At 44.2% G+C, this 20,647-nt stretch overlaps 1 protein-coding gene across 2 annotated transcripts in view; it reads left to right on the plus strand.

Moving 5' to 3' along the window:
- Positions 1-14,006, plus strand: part of LOC126253378 (uncharacterized) — a 73,015-nt gene extending 59,009 nt beyond the window's left edge. For both annotated transcript variants that reach the window (XM_049954666.1, XM_049954665.1), the window contains 2 exons: positions 2,984-5,712; positions 12,678-14,006. In XM_049954666.1, the coding sequence (XP_049810623.1) occupies positions 5,350-5,712; positions 12,678-13,070 (756 nt within the window). In that variant the 5' untranslated portion in view covers positions 2,984-5,349 and the 3' untranslated portion in view covers positions 13,071-14,006. The remainder of the gene's footprint in view (positions 1-2,983; positions 5,713-12,677) is intronic.
- Positions 14,007-20,647: the final 6,641 nt, after the last annotated feature.

Raw genomic sequence — 20,647 nt, forward strand, 5'->3', positions numbered from 1 at the left:
TGCTTCGTGTAAATTGTATGTTTTCTCTTTCCGAATCGCTTTTTTGTTGGTATGAACTGTACGTAATGTTCTCATTACCGTCCACATTCTTAACAGGCGTGCCACAGTTGTTGCTAAGCATTTGCAAATGTGCACGTTAGAATTCAACAATTCTGTGTGTCATTTCTTGCTGCCACAGCGGTACTGGCAATTTGTATCTCGCTTCACTTTTTTCACCTGCGAGTGGTAGCGTGTCTACTGTGGGTTGTTCACATACAGCTGCTCCGTTAGTTACTATTTGCAGAGCAGACTGTATTTTGCTTTCTACACGTTCTGTAATCTGGCTTTCTTTTTCAGTGAGCCAGTCATGGAACTCTTTTTCTACTTTCTGGACTTGATCATTTAAATGCGTTTCTATGGTTTCTTTTTGTGTCATTTCTAAATTGTCCATTCGGTTCGCAAGCTGTTCTACTTCGTCCCGGATGACTGCGTGTGCCGTCTGAAGCGTTTGCACATCTTGTGCTATGTTGCTTACAATGTTCGGCAGTTCGGCATGGGCTTTCTTTATTTCTGTCATTTCTGAATGTATTTTTTCGAACATTGTACCTATACTTTCTATTAAGACCTTTTCTCTTTCTTCGTTTTGTTCCCTTTTCTGATTGACTAGCTGTTCGTTCCTTTCCTCTAATTTCCGTAACAATTCAGCAAATGGATCCGGTATTGGTGAGCATACCGGTGTGGTAGTTGTTCTAATCATTGGAAAATTATCACTAGCCCTACTAGTAGCACCTATCGGTTTTACTGTTTTCGTCTACTGGCTACTTCCTGGTATATCACCGGAAACTACATTGTTTACATTTTCTCCCCCCCCCCCCCCCCCCCCCCATCACTATTAATATTTAGTAAGTCAGTGTCACTATCCATATCGCTCAATAAATGCACGTTATTTGTAACATTGGGCACATTATCTGGTTGCAAATCTAACACACGTCCAACTTTTCCCATAATGACGATAACTTTCACTGGGCTAACTACAAAAATTGTTCCAAACTACAAATGCGGAATAAGTTCACAAGTCAAACTGCTTATTGTTTCCAAAATCACAAAATATTAATATCTACACCACTGTATACCATGTACCATCTATGATACTATACTTTGATGGTACGGGCCTATGTAGCAAGCTTTTATGCATAGTGGTCCTTACCTTGATTTCTTTTTTCTTTCCTTTTCTTTTTGCTATCTCGTCCTCTCAGGGTCTATACAGTTCTTCTCCGCTTTCCTCGTTCAAGTTATACATGAAATGGAATTTGATAGACATTAGAATACATACAATACATTTTAACAATTACATACATACAAACCCAAAAAAAAAAATATTTTATCTCTTCGGGCCCCACGTAACAGGGCGCTATTTATTATATCTCTTAAAAAAAATGTAACAATTTATTTTGAGGAAACACTCTCCTAGTAAATTTGTTTGTCCTTTGATTTATCGTGATCTGTTACTGATTTTTAGTCGAGTTAGTTTTTACTTTTAGCTTTCAAAAAAATACAAAAGAGATATAATAAGCAAAATAATGAATTTCGTAGGTTGCCAATTACGTATTATATCTGGTTTTATCGAGCGCCAGGCTCCCTACAAATTACTGTAAATGCAATAGCGTAGTATTACTCAGCTCCATATTACTATCACAGAAAATACACAAGTTTTAATAAAATTATTTCACTGGATTACTTCAGTTAAGCTCACTGAATATTTTTACATAATTTCTTCCGCTCCGGCTACCAGACATTGTGCTGTGGAAAAATATTTTTAAATGTACCGCGTAATGGCGGCTAATTGTTAACAGTCAGAGATCACTGTTACTCGCTCCGCAGCAGCTGCAAAAATGCTAAATAATTTTCATTAAATATTCTTTTCATAAGATAAATGTGGCGTAGGTTCTTGAAATAACACACGGAGATCACTTTATACTAATATATTCTTACTAGGACACAGTGTACACCATTAAATATTTGCAATTACGTTACGACAGAAACAAATGCTAGCGCAGCACGATAGCTTGCGTACCTTATTCCAGCTAACACCAGAACGAACAGAACAAAACAGACTAGACAGAAGAATGAGCAATGTATTGTGTTTTATACTCTTACAAAGATGATAATACTTCTTTTAATTATTTACACATTATAATCTCATACACTAAAAATAATGTCTTTTCTGCATCTATCGATCTATATTGTATATTTTTACAGTTAGTGTTATTACTTTTCGCAGATAAATCGATGTTTGCAATTCATTTTGAGTCACATGCAGTCATTTATATTTATGTTTCACCTCGATAATGGTGGAACTGCAAAAGGTACACTACAGTTGCTTATCTTTGCCTCGTTGGCCGGTGGTGGTGCTGGTGGGCTGGCGGGCAGACTGGGTTTTGGCTGCGGAACGGCCGGTACGTGTCGCTGTTCAGAGAGTGAAACTTGTGTTTGCGTGGAGTTAGCTGGATTTGATCGGTGTATGTGGGTCAGAGTGCGGCAGCGGGCCTGTTATTGCAATTTCTTGAGGCGTGACTGGGCCATGGTCTTCTACACAGGACGCTGAGCAATGTGTTATTCATTTTGGCTAGTGGAGTTGAACTACGTACCACGCAGCTGTCTGTTGAAGAAGTAGACATTCAAGCTTTCTAGTGTTGCAACCGGGCCTACCCGTGTTATCACTAGCTTCTACCTTTTCTTATGAGTGTCAATACTGCATTGGAACTGCGACGTACTGGTGTAATAATATTATGCTTTGTATTATAGTTGCCCTTTTAAAACTAGTCTGTTTGTGCTGGGGCAGTTTTACATATTTTGAAATTTGAACTCTACATTTAATTCTTTTAACCAGTGTTAATTTGCTTTTGTCTTGATGTGATCGATCTTTGCAGAATTTTATCTTACTATATTCTGGGACTGTTAACATTGTTTGTTTTGGCTGTGTGCTTGTGCTTTTCTGTTGCAGCACTACAGCGGGCACCTAGTCCATGTCTAAATCGATGTCCGGAGTACAACGCCTTGGCCGAGCAGTACCAGAGGGAACGGAGGTTCTTTTGGCCGTCGGGAAAATGGCAACCGATACGGCGGCCACCGAGTTCTTCGGGTTGCAGTGAGTGGGGATCTTGCATTAAGTTAAGTTTCCTCTGCATTGGGACGCCAAGGCGTCTGTTCCGTTTGCTATACTGCTTATATATTTACCTTCAGAACCGTAAAGGAAGGAGACTAATGTTCTGAATTATACCTTACGTGCAGCTGGAGTTGAACTTATCTACGTGTTAAAGAGAAATACTTGATGGGTAGCGGAAATTGGAAATTATGTGAATTTTCCTATTGCGCTTGCCCAGGTGACCTATTTAAAAGAAATTTATTTCACCTTTATTATTCAAGTGCCCTTTTTTAAATGAAACTGATTTTACCTTTTATTACTGAAGTGGTCACAGCTAGTATAGAAGTTATGAGAAGTTCTTGTTTGCAAGTAATTCAATCAGAAAGGTTTTGTCTAATGTATTTTTCTGACTTGTGTATCCTGTTCAAAAGAAACTTATTTCACCTTTATTATTCATGTGCCCTTGTTAAATGAAACTGATTTTACCTTTTATTATTGAAGCGCTTACAGTTAGTATGGAAGTTCTTGTTAGCACCTAATTCAATTAGAAAGGTATTATGTAATGTATTTTTCTGACTTGTGAATAAGAAACACTTGTACAAAATTTTTGGTAAATTTTGGGTTAAACTGTTGATCAGTAATAAATTAGTTGTATCTTGCAAGTCCTCTATACTTGTTATTATTTCACTTGTCACCGGTTTGCACGTAAACTCCACGTTGCAATCGTCTGCTTGAAAGTGAAGTTAAACTGACAAACATTGTTTTAACCCTTTCCTGAGCCGTGGGAAACATGCTTCCCACTACAATGAACTCGCTCCTAGTCCCGTGGGATTCACAGTTCCCACCTCTGTACGGTGTTACCGCCTAGTGAACAGTATAGGGTACTACTTCCTATCGGAAGTTCCCGCCGTTGTTGCTGTACCTTCGCGCAGACGCATTGTATAGCTGAGTGTCGCTCTGTAGAGGAGCCTTTCAGTGCTGTTTGCGTGACATTTTGTGATTTTTTCCCTCAAACCTATAGTATAAGGTAAATACTTTTGATTTAGCCAAATTTATGAAGCAGCAGGTAAAATTGGAACCAGGAGAATTCCAGTTTGAAACAAAAGGAGCCATTTCTGCAGCAAAATGGACGGATAACCATCCAGTCACTTTCCTGTCCTCAATTCATGACCCATGAGAAACAGCCACAGTGAAAAGGAAAAACAGAGATTTCTTGTCCTGATGTTGTGGAAGAATACAACAAAATAATGGGTGGTGTCGATAAGTTTGATCAATTACGAGAAAGGTATGCTATTGGCAGACATTCTGTAAAATGGTGGCACAGAATATTTTATTTCCTGGTGGATGTTGCTGCAGTGAACAGTTTTATCCTGTGGAAAGTTAGTAAAAGAGGAAGTGTACAGCATGATCAGCTCACATACAGGATCCATCTAGTCAGACAATTGATCGCTCGCTTCTCATCCCAAAAAAGGCGTGGACAAAACCCTGTCTTTCTGGCAAAAAGGGGTAAAGTACCTGAAGATTTTCGTCATGTGGCTGTAGGGGAGCATCAACCCATTTTAAGAGAAACCTAAGCTGCGGAAAACAGCACTCGCTGTGTTTGTACATACTGTCAAATACCACTTTGCATAGACCCATGTTTCAGAAAATTTCATGGCAAGTAATTGTGAACAATCATTGTAACAAGAGAAGTAAATTTATCAAACAAATATGACATATATTGAAAAAGTTGTTTTTGTCATTTAACTCCATAGAAGGGCAGTGGGAAGAATACTTTCCACCTTGTTGTGTGACATCACTTTCACAGTTGGAGCAAATTTGATATTCTGTATGATAAATATACCTATCTGTTAACTACTATCTGATCTCCATTCCTCAAAAAAACCTGCGCCCACGGAAGGGTTAACGTGTACGGCATATGCGTGGCTAGATGAGAGCGATTTTGTCAAACGAGTTTGATCGTTTTGCGGGGGGCTTCAAGACAGGCTCGCCCACAGCGTGCAAATACGACCGAACTTCCAGCCCGGCGCGGAGAAAGCCCGACGAGTAGCGCGCAAGGTCGAGGCCGAGCCGCCGATGGCGCAGTCTGTTCCAGAAGGTCTGTTTCCGGACGACCGGCCGTGACGTCGCGGCTCGCAATTGGACGGCTCGACTCGGCGACCGGGCGGGCCACTCTCTCGCCTATATAGAAGCTGGCGGAGCGGCGCGCGCGCGCCAGTGGCGGCATGGCGTACTACCGACGCAACACGCTGCGCTGCGAGTTCGCGGGCGGCGCCGACCGGCCGACGGAGCGCGAGGTGCACCGCTGGGTGCGCACGCAGCTGCGCGTGCCCGACTGCGAGCTGAAGGCGCTGCAGCTGCACACCCAGCACGCCGTCGCCTTCCTCAAGCTGCGCTCGGACGCCGCCTTCCTGCAGCTGGCGGAGCGCCTCTGCGGCGGCGCCGCGCTGCAGCTGCAGTCGGGCAAGCTGACGCCCGTGCGCGTCTCCGTGGCCGACGACGACGGCGGCGTCGAGGTGCGCGTCTTCGACGTGCCGCTCGAGGTGCCGGACGCCGAGTTCCGGCGCGCGCTGGCGCCCTACGGCAAGGTGCGTCCACTGACGGCAGCAACCGATTCGTAACAATGCAGTCGCTCAGTTTTCGGTAAGCAATCGGCTCGTTCAGATATAGTTTTACGTGTCTGTCAGATTACTAACCATTCGCTCGTTTCGAGTGAAACAAGCGTGTGAGAGCAAACGAATGAACAATCGATATAGTCCGTTGTAGCTTTGCATGTTGACTGAATTATTCGTTCCATATCTTCAAATGGGGCAGCGGCCTTGACGCAGTGGATACACCGGTTCCCGTGAGATCACCGAAGTTAAGCGCTGTCGGGAGTGGTCGGCACTTGGATAGGTGACCATCCGGGCCGCCTTGCGCTGTTGCTATTTTTCGGGGTGCACTCAGCCTCGTGATGCCAATTGAGGAGCTACTCGACCGAACAGTAGCGGCTTCGGTCAAGAATACCATCATAACGGCCGGGAGAGCGGTGTGCTGACCCCACGCCCCTCCTATCCGCATCCTCCTCTGAGGATGACACGGCGGTCGGATCGTACCGGTAGGCCACTCGTGGCCTGAAGACGGAGTGGACGAATTTTGGCTGGTCAACCGTCCAAGGAATATTAACAAATGACAACAAAATATTTTTGACGAAAAAATACTTCCGAAAAATGCAGTATGTGCTTAAAAAGTCACCAAACAAACGAATGAACAATCGATAAAGTCAGTTGAAGCTTTGCATGTTGACCGAATTATTCGTTCTTCATTTTCAAACGAAATCAGTCTGTACTCTTTCTCTTTGTTTCTGACGGCAAGTCTGAATGCGATTTTCTAGTGGTTTCCACAAGGCGAATATTTGGCTGGTCAACCGTCCAAGGAATATTAACAAATGATAACAGAATATTTTTGACGAAAAAATACTTCCGAAAAATGGCAGGCAGTATGTGCTTAAAAAGTCAACAATTAAAAAAAAGTGGTATTTACGAGCTTTCTCTTGATATAACGGAGATGTCGAGTCGCAGATAGGCACAACAAAAAGACTGTCACAAAATGAGCTTTCGGCCAACAAGGGCTTTGTCGAAGAAAGACAACAGATACACACACACACACACACACACACACACACACACACACATGCAAACACAACTGACCGACATGTGACCACAATCTCTGGCCTCGACATTTAGCGAAACAGATTATCAATGTTGGACACAAAAGCGGGGCCGGCCGCAGTGGCCGACCGGTTCTAGGCGTTTCAGTCTGGAAACGCGCGACCGGTACGGTCGCAGGTTCGAATCCTGCCTCGGGCATGGATGTGTGCGATGTCTTTAGGTTAGTTAGGTTTAATTAGTTTTAATTTCTAGGGGACTGATGTTAAGTCCCATAGTGCTGAGAGCCAGTTGAACCAGCCACAAAAACGGGGGGAGGGGACGGGAGATGAGGAGAGAGCTATAATAAATTTAAATTACGAAAGTAATTGTTCAATTATCTAAACATAAATTACAATGTAGCAGCAGTAATTATACTTCATAAATCAACTGAAAATCGTTTTTTAATGCCACAACTACGAAAAATTCGTGCTTGACTTCATAAATATATAAATTTTGAAACTGCTTCATTTATAAAAATCTACTTTAGCTCCTCCAGGCGGAGGATACGTTATTTTCTCCAGAAAAAGTAGGAACCCCTAGCCGTAGCTCATACACAGCGTGACTTCCCATGGACGATAGTTTGGTAGAGGATGTCGATAACTTCGCTCGTTCATTGGACTTGAACTGTTGTATTTCTGCATTTGGAGATATTTAAAGCATTGATATACGCCCAGCCAGTCGACAATGCGCGGTTGTTACGGGAGACTGCGATGAATGCATGTGGACCCATCCGAATGGAACCACGTGCATTTGAAAGAGTGTGTGAGTCACTGAGAAACAGATTTCAAGAATGCGTTGCGGTGGGCGGTAAACTCATCAAACGATGTCTATCGTTATTTTAATAATGTATGAAAAAATAGACATAGGTGACGATATTGCAGCTGTACTAAATTTATGAAATTTTACAGTTGTAAAGAAATTTCGGAAACTGGGAGCACCCTGGTACAGTTCACCCAGTAAGGAAAATTCCCTGGTAGACTCCACAGAGAGTACGATGGCCAATGCGCGCTCACCATTTTTGTACAAAGTACTGGGTGAGTTCATTGGTCTGTTCAGAAGGGGATCCCAGCATTGTTTGCCCTCTTTCGGTCGGTCGACGACAGCAGATTCTATGCGCACCCCTTAAATCTTTCTCAAACTATTTTAAAGAAGCTATTCGATAACAATATTTTTGGCTTTATATATCAGCTTCATGATAACATGCTCCTCATTTCTTTAATGGTCATACTTATTGCGATATTTGCTTTTAAGTAAGAAACAACGGGAAATTCAGAAAAGTTAGCAATGAAAAATAGGGGTCGCTATGATTTTGCGTTTGGTGCATACTACATAATACGTGGCTATGTGAGATTCAGCTAACATACTAAATTTTTCTGTGGAGTTGGGTGAAGGTCTCTACCTGTTACCAATCTTGAGAAAGTTTATCTGATGTAGAGGACTCATTTGTGACCATACGCACCAGCTACAAAGCTAGAATGAGATATTCCTCACATTTCTGAAATACATAAACGACATTTTTAAATGATAGCACGCAAAGAGGAGAAGAGTACACTACTGGCCATTAAAATTGCTACACCAAGAAGAAATGCAGATGATAAACGGGTATTCATTGGACAAATATATTATACTAGAACTGACATGTGATGACATTTTCACGCAATTTGGGTGCATATATCCTGAGAAATCAGTACCCAGAACGACCACCTCTGGCCGTAAAAGCGGCCTTGGTACGCCTGGGCATTAAATCAAACGGAGCTTGGATGGCGTGTACAGCTACAGCTGCCCATGCAGCTTCAACACGATACCACAGTTCATCAAGAGTAGTGACTCGCGTATTGTGACGAGCCAGTAGCTCGGCCACCATGGACCAGCCGTTTTCAACTGGTGAGAGATCTGGAGAATGTGCTGTCCAGGGCAGCAGTCGAACATTTTCTGTATCCAGAAAGGCCCGTACAGGACCAGCAACTTGCGGTCGTGCATTATCCTGCTGATATGTAGGGTTTCGCATGGATCGAATGAAGGGTAGAGCCACGGGTCGTAACACATCTGAAATATAACGTTCACTGTCAAAGTGCGGTCAATGCGAACAAGAGGTGACCGAGACGTGTAATCAATGGCACCCCATACCATCACGCCGGGTGATACGCCAGTATGGCGATGACGCTTCCAATGTGCGTTCACCGCGATGTCGCCAAACACGGATGCGACCATCATGATGCTGTGAACAGAACCTGGATTCATCCGAAAAAATGACGTTTTGCCATTCGTGCACCCAGGTTCGTCGTTGATTACACCATACCAGGCGCTCCTGTCTGTGATGCAGCGTCAAGGGTAACTGCAGCCATGGTCTCCGAGCTAATAGTCCTTGCTGCTGCCGACGTCGTCGAACTGTTCGTGCAGATGGTTGTTGTCTTGCAAACGTCCCCATGTGTCGACTCAGCGATCGAGACGTGGCTGTACGATCCGTTACAACCATGCGGATAAGATGCCTGTCATCTCGACTGCTAGTGATACGAGGCCGTTGGGATCCAGCACGGCGTTCCGTATTACTCTCCTGAACCCACCGATTCCATATTCTGCTAACAGTCATTGGATCTCGACCAATGCGACAGCAATGTCGCGATACGACCAACCGCAATCGCAATAGGCTACAATCCGACCTTTATCAAAGTCAGAAACGTGATGGTATGCATTTCTCCTCCTTACACGAGGCATCACAACAACGTTTCACCAGGCAACGCCGGTCAACTGCTGTTTTTGTATGAGAAATCGGTTGGAAACTTTCCTCATGTCAGCACGTTGTAGGTGTCGCCACCGGCGACTGCCTTGTGTGAATGCTCTGAAAAACTAATCATTTGCATATCACAGCATCTTCTTCCTGTCTGTTAAATTTCGCCTCTGTAGCACGTCTTCTTCGTGGTGTAGCAATTTTAATGGCCAGTAGTGTATTTTGGCATATTGTTATCATGAAAAACTACATTACTAAGGTTCGTCTGTACTCGATGAAATGAGAAATGCTGTGTATTTTGGTGCAACGTTTCTTTTTTTTACCAAGAATGTGCTTTTTCAGAAGCTATTGTCCTTATTTTTCCTCATCTCCTCACTTAATAAAGTTAATGAACCATTGTTTCACAATTCTCTCGCAGCTGCATCTGCGTAACATGTTAGCGAAGTGAGACTGTGTAAGCTCCACTGCGTTTTGGCAAAAGAAGCAAATTTTAACATGGCAGCAAGAGAAATGTATAATTTACTCAAAATTCGGAACCCATGACGCTTCTTTGACAGTAACAAGCCAGGCGAAAATAAATCGTTATTTTTGTTGCATTTTCAGCAGAACCCGTTTTAAATACCAACCAGCACAGAGGTGACAGCAGACCCTTTCGAATGGTCATCATGCAACCGTGGCCGTGGAGGGGCTCCACTTAATATTTGCAAAGAATGAGAACACAGGCTTCAGCTTAGAACGTCACTTCTCCTCTGGTGCTCGGCACTTCCCCTACAGTGCCCGGTTCAAATGGCTCGGAGCACTATGGGACTTAACTGCTGCGGTCATCAGTCCCCTAGAACTTAGAACTACTTAAACATAACCAACCTACGGACTTCACACACATCCATGTCCGAGGCAGGATTCGAACCTGCGACCGTAGCGGTCGCGCGGTTCCCGACTGTAGCGCCTAGAACCGCTCGGCCACTCCGGCCGGCCCTACAGTGTCCGTCTGCAATCCCCACCACTACCACTTTACCCACACATGCTCTGCCGAATGCGCCTCTACCGGTTACGTTATTCTGTGTAAACACCAGTACCGGGTAGATGTCACATGACACTCCATGAATTTCATTGCGGAATATTTCACTCAGTTTTTTTTTCTTTTTTTGTGGAGGGCACCCAGCCCTCTGACTGAGCGCAGTTACGAGGGTCACTCCAAAAGAAATGCACACTATTTTTTTAATCCCTTTTTTATTCTATATGTCTGAATCTCCACATAATTTCCATCCCTCTCAACCGCCTTACGCCATCTTCGAACCAGTGCCTGTATACCCGCACGGTAAAATTCTGGACCAACCTGTTGGAGCCACTGTTTGGCAGCGTGCACAAGGGAGTCATCATCTTCAAACCTTTCAGTTTCCCAAAGAGATGATAGTCACATGGAGGCAGGCGAGGACTGTAAGGCGGGTGTTTCAGTGTTGTCCATCCGAATTTTGTGATCGCTTCCATGGTTTTTTGACTGACATGTGGCCGTGCATTGTCTTGCAACAGCAAAACATCCTGCTTTTGCCGATGTGGTTGAACACGACTCAGTCCAGCTCGAAGTTTCTTCAGTGTCATCACATATGTATCAGACTTACTTTACTTTACTTTTTCGTGTCCGGAGATTTGTTTCAAAACCTTTCAGCCCAATGTCGGGTCAAGTCCTATGTTTCTCTCTTCTCAAGCCATAGTTCGTCAAGGGTACACATTGTGGGGCAGGTGGAACACTGTAGAAGGTGTTCCATATCCTGAACTTCACCACAGTCGCATTTGTTGTCTCCTTCGTCCTTGAAGCCCCATTTGACTAGGTTTGCTTTAACTGGTGCTACGCCTGTTCTGATGCGGTTCAGTGTTCTCCAAATCTTGCAGCTTGATGTACTGCCGCTGGGTATTTCTCGTGAGGCAGAGTAGTCCTTCGGAGGCTCGTTCAATTCACTAGTGAGAAATCTCTTGCGGGGTTTAAGTCCGCTACGTCCACATGAAGAACCATGCAGCGGGTGGCGCTCGTCGAAAATCTGTTTAAATTTTTCTCTATGTTCGTGCGCAATTCTTCGGGATTCAGGAGATGAGAATCCAGCTGCTTTGTATATTTTCCCAAGTGGAGTGGGTTTCATGTATCCTGTTGTTAGCCTGCATGTTTCATTAAGGACTGTAGTGACTTTTTTGGCATGTGTGGATCGAGATCATACAGGGCATGCATATTCTGCCGTGGAGAAGCAAAGTGCTTGAGCAGTTGTTCGTAATACAGTCGGACTAGCTCCCCATTTACTATTCGTCAGTTTTCTTAAAATATTTTTCGTGGCAGCAACTTTTTGGCAGGTTTTTTCACAGTGAATCTGTACTTCAGTGATCTATCCAGCACGACACCAAGGTATGTTGGTTTGTCCGTATGGTCCAGTTTGTTGCCATTCCAGGTGACGTTCAGCTTCCTGTTTGCCTGTTTTGTGCGGAGGTGGAAAGCGCTAAAAAAAGCACGTTGCTTCTGACGAACGTCAAGTGTAGCAGACGTCTTGAAGACATGCTGTCACGGAGCCGCCGGCCGAAGTGGCCGTGCGGTTAAAGGCGCTGCAGTCTGGAACCGCAAGACCGCTACGGTCGCGGGTTCGAATCCTGCCTCGGGCATGGATGTTTGTGATGTCCTTAGGTTAGTTAGGTTTAACTAGTTCTAAGTTCTAGGGGACTAATGACCGCAGCAGTTGAGTCCCATAGTGCTCACAGCCATTTGAACCATTTTGTCACGGAGCCACTCACGGGAACAAGTTGAACTAAGTTTGAAAACAAGCGGGAAGGATGTATCTACACGCTGTAAAACTTTCACACATGCAGAATGAAAACTGTATTTTTACCAAAATAGTGTGCATTTCTTTCGGCGTGACCCTAATAGGTACCGTGCTGGCAATCTCGGCTATTTAGACGGACGTCAGCATGTGGGTACTGAAAATTAGATCGATTGTTGAATTGTCACTTCTGAAGCCGTACTGGTCCGTCATTGTGAATCTTCGCTCTATCATATTTTCTCGAATTTCCTACCCATTCGTGTACGAATATGTGTCACTTTATTAAACACCCTGTGTAGCTGTCTGTTATTAAGGGCAGTGGGTTGCCCCCTGAGCAGGTGTGCCACGTGCGGCGCGAGGTGTCGGCGCCCGGATGCGAGTACCGCGTCGCGACGGGCGTGCGCTCCCTGCGGCTGGTGCCTCTCGACGGCGCCGGCCCCGGCTGGGACCCGCCGCTGCAGCTGCCGGCGACGCTGGAGATCGGCGGGCACTGGGGGGCGCTGCAGCTGAGCCGCGAGGCGTCGTGGTGCGCCACGTCGAGCCGCGAGGACGGCGCCTGCCGCGGCTGCGACGCCGGGTCGCCGGTGCGGCCGCCGCGCCGCTGCCCCAGGGACGTGGCGCTGGTGCGCGCCTTCCTGGCGCACAGCGGCGAGTGGCCGCCGCCCGATGACGTCACCGGCGCCGCGCCCGCCGAGGAAGCCTGCCACCTGGAGCAGCGGCGCGCCGCGTAGCCGCCCGGCACTCTCTGCCCCGCAGGGCGGGATACCGAACGGGTCGCCGCTACCGGCGCTCACTTCACTGCAATCGCCCACAGCAGCGAAGAGGTCAGCAGAGCTGATCGTCCAATATCAACCTGAGCCGTCTGTTCACCACACTCTTGCAGTATCGTCTACGATATAACACCCGGCATACCAGAGGGCGTTACCCGCACGAAACTGACTTATCTTACATGATTCAGTTCGATTGACACTAGACGTCGAACGGAACGGAGGGGAATGTCACTTTCGAGTGGCGCTATGTTCACGTCAGACGCACCGTCACTTACCTTAGCCCATTCCTGACAGGTGTGAGCGAGTATATGATAATCCATCCGTATTATACAGTGTCTGAATATAGTATCAGGATTTAGGCACTAGCACTGCAGGGGTTCTCATTCTAAAAAGAACTGGTTTAGTTACTTTAGTGTTTTATAATGACACAGCATAATATCGAAAATCATTTTCTTCAGACAGACATGGTCGTGAAACAGAATGAGATTTTCACTCTACAGCGGAGTGTGCGCTGATATGAAACTCGAACTCGGGATCCTTGCCTGAAGTTTGGAAAGTAGGAGACGAGGTACTGGCAGGGCGTGAGTCATGCTTGGGTAGCTCAGATGGTAGAGCAGTTGCCCGCGAAAGGCAAGGGTCCCGAGTTCGAGTCTCGGTCTGGCACACAGTTTTAATCTGTCAGTAAGTTTCATGGTCGTGAAAGCCTATGAACGTATGTTCCATGCAGCTGAGAAATAAAGGAACGTGAAAAATGCCCTCTCTCCAAGCATTTCAACATTTGTTTTAACACGAAAATGAAACATACGACAATGTCCAACAATATTTACAAGGCACCGCCATTTCATTCTTTTCTATCCAAGTGCCAAAAAAGTTCAAATAAACTGTACTTCTCTTCTACATCAATATTTATCTGCATCATCAGAGCTGAAAAAACCTTTGTCTGACGAACGTGTTTCAGCCTATTGCTTTTTGCATTCATTCTTAGGTGTTGGCCTTCCATTTGTCCAAGTATTATAAAGACTTCTGGCGTCTCTTGGAGTACTGGTGAAACGTTTGTCTGGAAAATGAAAAGTCGCGGTGTCGAATCCCACATGGACCACGGAATTTTCCGTCTAAGTTTAACCTAGCCTTCGTCTCTCAGTGAGGTGAGCATTTGCCAGGACCGAAACGTTAAATTGTAGTTCGAGTGTGATTACAGCGGCAGGTTAGGAACACGGTATTCGTCAAAGTCACGTACAATCGAGAGATTTGTACAAGGCCACTGAACCACGCGAAATTATTATTTTTCGCATTTTATATATATTTGGCCTATTTGGTGTCAGAAAAATCATAGGAAAAATATGAGTTTCAAAGCACTCTACGCGTAACGTAATGAGAACGGGGTATATGTTTCTATGATCTTTTCATTCTGAATGGTCGACAGTTTCAGGTGTTGAATTATGACCGTTTCTCCCAGAACCATCCTGAATAACTTTTAAGTTTTGTTCCCCTAAATGTGAAGCCTGCCATCAGTTACGTCCTACTCACGCAATGGAAATGGCAGGGCAAGCTCATGCGGGTATTGTGAGTCAAGTTTTGATTGTCTAAGAGAACGATTGAATTTTTGGAGTGTACAGAATGCTGTATTCGTAAAAATAGCAGCACTGTTTGCTAAACTTAATATGTATTTACAATGTTTCCTTCTTTCCTGAGATACCTTGTGATATTACATTTTGTACTATGAAGCTGTAGAGAACATCAAAAACTCAGACAGTGCTGATTTTGACATATTGTATACTTTAACTGTTGTCTAGTCAGGCGGTTTGTGTGGTACCTAACAATGTATTTCAGCTCAGTTTCCTGTGTTGAATATATTATAACGCCATACTAAAAAACTGTGTGTCAGTTTTCAACCTACTTCGCTACAGAACATCCTTCTCTATCTCCTCATATCTGGCAGCATTATGTGCTCATCTGCAATGTTCCCTGTTCCAGTCACAGACTTACCTATTCATTTTACTCTGATTTTGGATCACATTTTTCTTCCTCACATTTTCAGAGCAGCAATTGCTTAAATTTTTCAGGATACTCTTAATTTTTGTAACGTAGAAGTTTAGATCTGGAAATACACTCCTGGAAATTGAAATAAGAACACCGTGAATTCACTGTCCCAGGAAGGGGAAACTTTATTGACACATTCCTGGGGTCAGATACATCACATGATCACACTGGCAGAACCACAGGCACATAGACACAGGCAACAGAGCATGCACAATGTCGGCACTAGTACAGTGTATATCCACCTTTCTCAGCAATGCAGGCTGCTATTCTCCCATGGAGACGATCGTAGAGATGCTGGATGTAGTCCTGTGGAACGGCTTGCCATGCCATTTCCACCTGGCGCCTCAGTTGGACCAGCGTTCGTGCTGGACGTGCAGACCGCGTGAGACGACGCTTCATCCAGTCCCAAACATGCTCAATGGGGGACAGATCCGGAGATCTTGCTGGCCAGGGTAGTTGACTTACACCTTCTAGAGCACGTTGGGTGGCACGGGATACATGCGGACGTGCATTGTCCTGTTGGAACAGCAAGTTCCCTTGCCGGTCTAGGAATGGTAGAACGATGGGTTCGATGACGGTTTGGATGTACCGTGCACTATTCAGTGTCCCCTCGACGATCACCAGTGGTGTACGGCCAGTGTAGGAGATCGCTCCCCACACCATGATGCCGGGTGTTGGCCCTGTGTGCCTCGGTCGTATGCAGTCCTGATTGTGGCGCTCACATGCACGGCGCCAAACACGCATACGACCATCATTGGCACCAAGGCAGAAGCGACTCTCATCGCTGAAGACGACACGTCTCCATTCGTCCCTCCATTCACGCCTGTCGCGACACCACTGGAGGCGGGCTGCACGATGTTGGGGCGTGAGCGGAAGACGGCCTAACGGTGTGCGGGACCGTAGCCCAGCTTCATGGAGACGGTTGCGAATGGTCCTCGCCGATACCCCAGGAGCAACAGTGTCCCTAATTTGCTGGGAAGTGGCGGTGCGGTCCCCTACGGCACTGCGTAGGATCCTACGGTCTTGGCGTGCATCCGTGCGTCGCTGCGGTCCGGTCCCAGGTCGACGGGCACGTGCACCTTCCGCCGACCACTGGCGACAACATCGATGTACTGTGGAGACCTCACGCCCCACGTGTTGAGCAATTCGGCGGTAGGTCCACCCGGCCTCCCGCATACCCACTATACGCCCTCGCTCAAAGTCCGTCAACTGCACACACGGTTCACGTCCACGCTGTCGCGGCATGCTACCAGTGTTAAAGACTGCGATGGAGCTCCGTATGCCACGGCAAACTGGCTGACACTGACGGCAGCGGTGCACAAATGCTGCGCAGCTAGCGCCATTCGACGGCCAACACCGCGGGTCCTGGTGTGTCCGCTGTGCCGTGCGTGTGATCATTGCTTGTACAGCCCTCTCGCAGTGTCCGGAGCAAGTATGGTGGGTCTGACACACCGGTGTCAATGTGTTCTTTTTTCCATTTCCAGGAGTGTATGTGATTAAACAGCAGAATGGTTACTGCTTAATTAAGGAGTGACATTTTGCATGGATATAAGATGTTACAGCTGGTGTTGCTAATTGCAGTATAAGCTATTGAAACTCACTTGTAAGATGAATGGAGGAAAAAAGGGCAAAGTTAATCAGTATGGACTAGTCAACGAAAGTCGAAGTGCAAAATTGCCTTACACAAAAGTGTACATAGTTTCATACGATCTTCCATTTATGCGTAGAGTTACTAGACTTTTTTTATTGAAGCACTTGTTTATACTATTGTCGGAGTATATTATTTTTTAACCACTAAGCTGCAAGGTCTCGAAAAATTCGGAAACAAAGTTAAGAAACGAGTACGACATGCACCTCTTCCGGGGATATTACCGAGCAATGAGTGGGAGGTACAAGAACTCGTAATTTCAAATGAAACTTTCAGCCTGCAGTAGCGTGTGCGCTTATATGCAACTTCTTGGCAGATTAAAACTGTGTGACGGACTGAGACTCAAACTAGAGAACTGTGGCTTTCGCGGGCACTACCGACAGCGCTACCCAAGCACGACTCACGACTCCTCCTCATAGGTGTACTTCCACCAGTACCACCTTGCATACTTCACACAAGCTCTCGTGCGAAACTGCGAGGAGTGGTCGTGAGTCGTGCTTGGGTAGCTCAGCCCGAAAGTCAAAGGTCCCGAATTTGAGCCTCAGTCCGGCACATAGTTTTAATCTGCAGGTAGTTTCAGCTTGTCATTTGTCTACCACACATTACAAGTACGGAATTGTCACATACTGCGCAGTGGAGACGGGATGCAAAGAAAGAACATCTACAGGACCAGAGCAACAGTCCAACACTTCCAGTAAATGTCTCGTTTATGCGGTAGCACATCCCATGATAATTTTGTAGTGAAAAATTAAAATAGCAAAAAGTAACAGAAATTCACCGAATATTGTAATAGGAGAAATACAGTCCGCTACGAACGCATCTGTAAATATTATGAAGTTAATGAATTTCAGGTACGTATGCAGGTAAGATGACTTATGTTGTATAGGTGAAATAAAATAGTTTGACTGACTCAGCGATTGTTTTTTCTTTTTTATTTATAAATGCAACAGCATGAGAAGAGTTCCATCACTGACACATGAAATGATAATAGCGCTTTTAATATTTAAGGTAAGGTAATATGAGCATGACTCGTCGTAGTATGTAAGAACATAAAACTTTTCATTTCTCGAACATGTTTCCAGTTCCCAAAGGACTAGCTATTTACCCTAAAGCTAAACCAGCACTCAGCTGGTATAATAAATTACAAGTTTGTTTCATCCCAAATAGTGGAATTTGACAGCAATCCAAGATATATCACTATCATGTTGCACGAATAAGTGATTTGAAAGCGAAATGTCACTTTACAACTATAACAAAAATTCTTTCAAACAAATTTTCGGAATATGGTTGTATTTGACGGACGAAAGTAAGGGGTTATTAACTAGGCTCCTTAGTACAAGTACAGTTAATTTCAGCAGCTTACACGATGACAGTCTGGTACATTTTCCAACTTCAAGGCTTAAACTCGTATAAAATATAGTCATGTGAGGAATGATTCTGCTTTGCAAGAATAATGAAAGTTTTAGTGGCTTCCTAGCAAAGTTACATTTGGAACATGCAATGAGAAACTCTAGACATACAGATTTTCCAAGTAACTTCAGTCAAACTGAAGATCACACAAAGAAATCACATTTTAAATCTGCTATAAAGCCAGAAATCTGGAATTGAAATTAAATAGAACGAGATAAAATTCTTATGGATGGTGTAAAGTCATGACGGATTGGCGTTTTAATGTCATCTAAATCGCAAGTGACTAGTAATTAAAAGAAAAATAAATATTTCAACAAGCATTACAAATGCAAATTTAACTCATTCACTATACCGGTATATGCAAACATCTTTGGATATACAGACATGTCAACACCACTTGTCAATCTAATGCAGGTTCCCAAACTTTTTCTCTGACAAACACTTTGAGAATTCTGGTACTTTAATGGAACACGTTGTTTAGTTTGAAAGATAAAGAAATTTTAAAAAATGAGACAAATTTGTTTTATTCATTGGTTACTTCAATTTTAAATCATGCTAACACAGAAATCATAGCAAAATTTTAGAAAATGATTAGAATCTTCAAAACGTCGAGAAAAAAAACGTCGAGAAAACCGCCATGTTATCAACAGTTTTTCCGGCGCATATGTTCACTTCCCACTGAACGCTTACAGCTGCTCCGACGGCAATTAACAAGGGTGACCTCAATATTCTCTACTCATGCTGTGTATTTAAACTCTGATGCAGGAGTGTACTGAGCTATCATAGATACTTTAATGATTCGATATACGATGTGGCCACCACAACGTCTAGCTGAGTGAATGTTGCATGGGGGCTTAATTATATAGAATGCAAATAATTTTAATTTTTGTCGCTGTATGTCCGGCTACGCAGTCTCGTAACCGGTTGGCCCTGACTGGTATTTGTACGCAATCTGACTGCATAGAACAACAACAAAGAATGAGAGGAAATTTCCGTTAACACAATTAATTAATTAAGTCCCCAGCAACTATAAAACCTACGAAACAACAAAAAACAAGTGTAGCTGTTCTGTGTGTGGAAGTGTGATTCAACGTACACATCTGGCACGGTTCTTCCTCAATAAGACCAGATATTTTAAACATCATTTATACTGAAGTAATAAAAAAAAACAGAAATACTATAATTGCACATAGAAACTAGAAATACAGTCTAATACAAGAACATGAGCCAGATGCTTTGTTGACTGAACCTGTAACCAATAGGCATTATTGTTCAAGACATTGAAATAATACAAAAAAAGGAATTTTTTTACCTTCATATATATTGACGAAAAGCACATTACAGCATCCCTAATCCAACAACATCTGGTGTCTAGCCCATCAAAACAATATGACAACATCTGAACAAGCACTCTCCATGGGAACCTCTCAACAACGACTCACAACTGCTACATCTCAACAAGCACTGCCTACTACGACTTCTCGATAAGAACTGCCAGTGGAGGCGGCTGAATAATACTCTCTGGCGCAATCTCTGGCGCTGTGGCTCAGTGTAGCCACCTTTCATATGCCCCTCCTCCACGGGCCAGAATTTGATGGTATTTTTGCCAGCATTGGTGGTGAAAATACCACCAAATTCGTCCAAAAAAATAGACAAAAATAAAAGATAATATTAAGAAGTAAATATCACTTCACTAAATAAATTTTGGCTTTGCACTGACCCTTCAATAACCTAATATATAAAATACAGTAAGGAATACAAATGCTTTCATACATATGATTTTACATAATAGTTTACATAAGTATTATTCAATCAATGGCACCAGCAATGTCAAATAGGTGTAGGTAAGAGTCTCATAACATTTCACAAACAGTAAATATACAAAAAAATCAGTTTATACAAATATTCACATAAAATGCTTTCCATAGGTCAATAAACAAGTAGTTGACAGTTCCAGCAGTAGCACCCAGCAATGGTCAACAGGTGCAGACAGCAACGAGTGACATTATTTCAGTAGAAACAGTTCCATCAGTGGCACCCAGCAATGGTCAACAGGTGCAGACACCAACGAGTGACATTATTTCAGTAGAAACAGTTCCATCAGTGGCACCCAGCAATGTTAAACAGGTGCAGACAGCAAGAAGTAACATCATTTCAGTAGAAACAGTTCTAACAGTGGCACCCAGTAATGTTGAACAGGTGCAAACACCAACAAGTGACATTATGTCAGTAGAAACAGTTCCATCAGTGGCACCCAGCAATGTTGAGCAGGTGCAGACAGCAACAAGTGACATCATTTCAGTAGAAGCAATTCCATCAGTGGCACCCAGTAATGTTGAGCAGGTGCAGACACCAACAAGTGACATCATTTCAGTGGAAGCAGTCCATCAGTGGCACCCAGTAATGTTGAGCAGGTGCAGACACCAACAAGTGACATTAT

This window comes from Schistocerca nitens, chromosome 4, assembly GCF_023898315.1.
Source record: "Schistocerca nitens isolate TAMUIC-IGC-003100 chromosome 4, iqSchNite1.1, whole genome shotgun sequence".
Classification (NCBI taxonomy): domain Eukaryota; kingdom Metazoa; phylum Arthropoda; class Insecta; order Orthoptera; family Acrididae; genus Schistocerca; species Schistocerca nitens.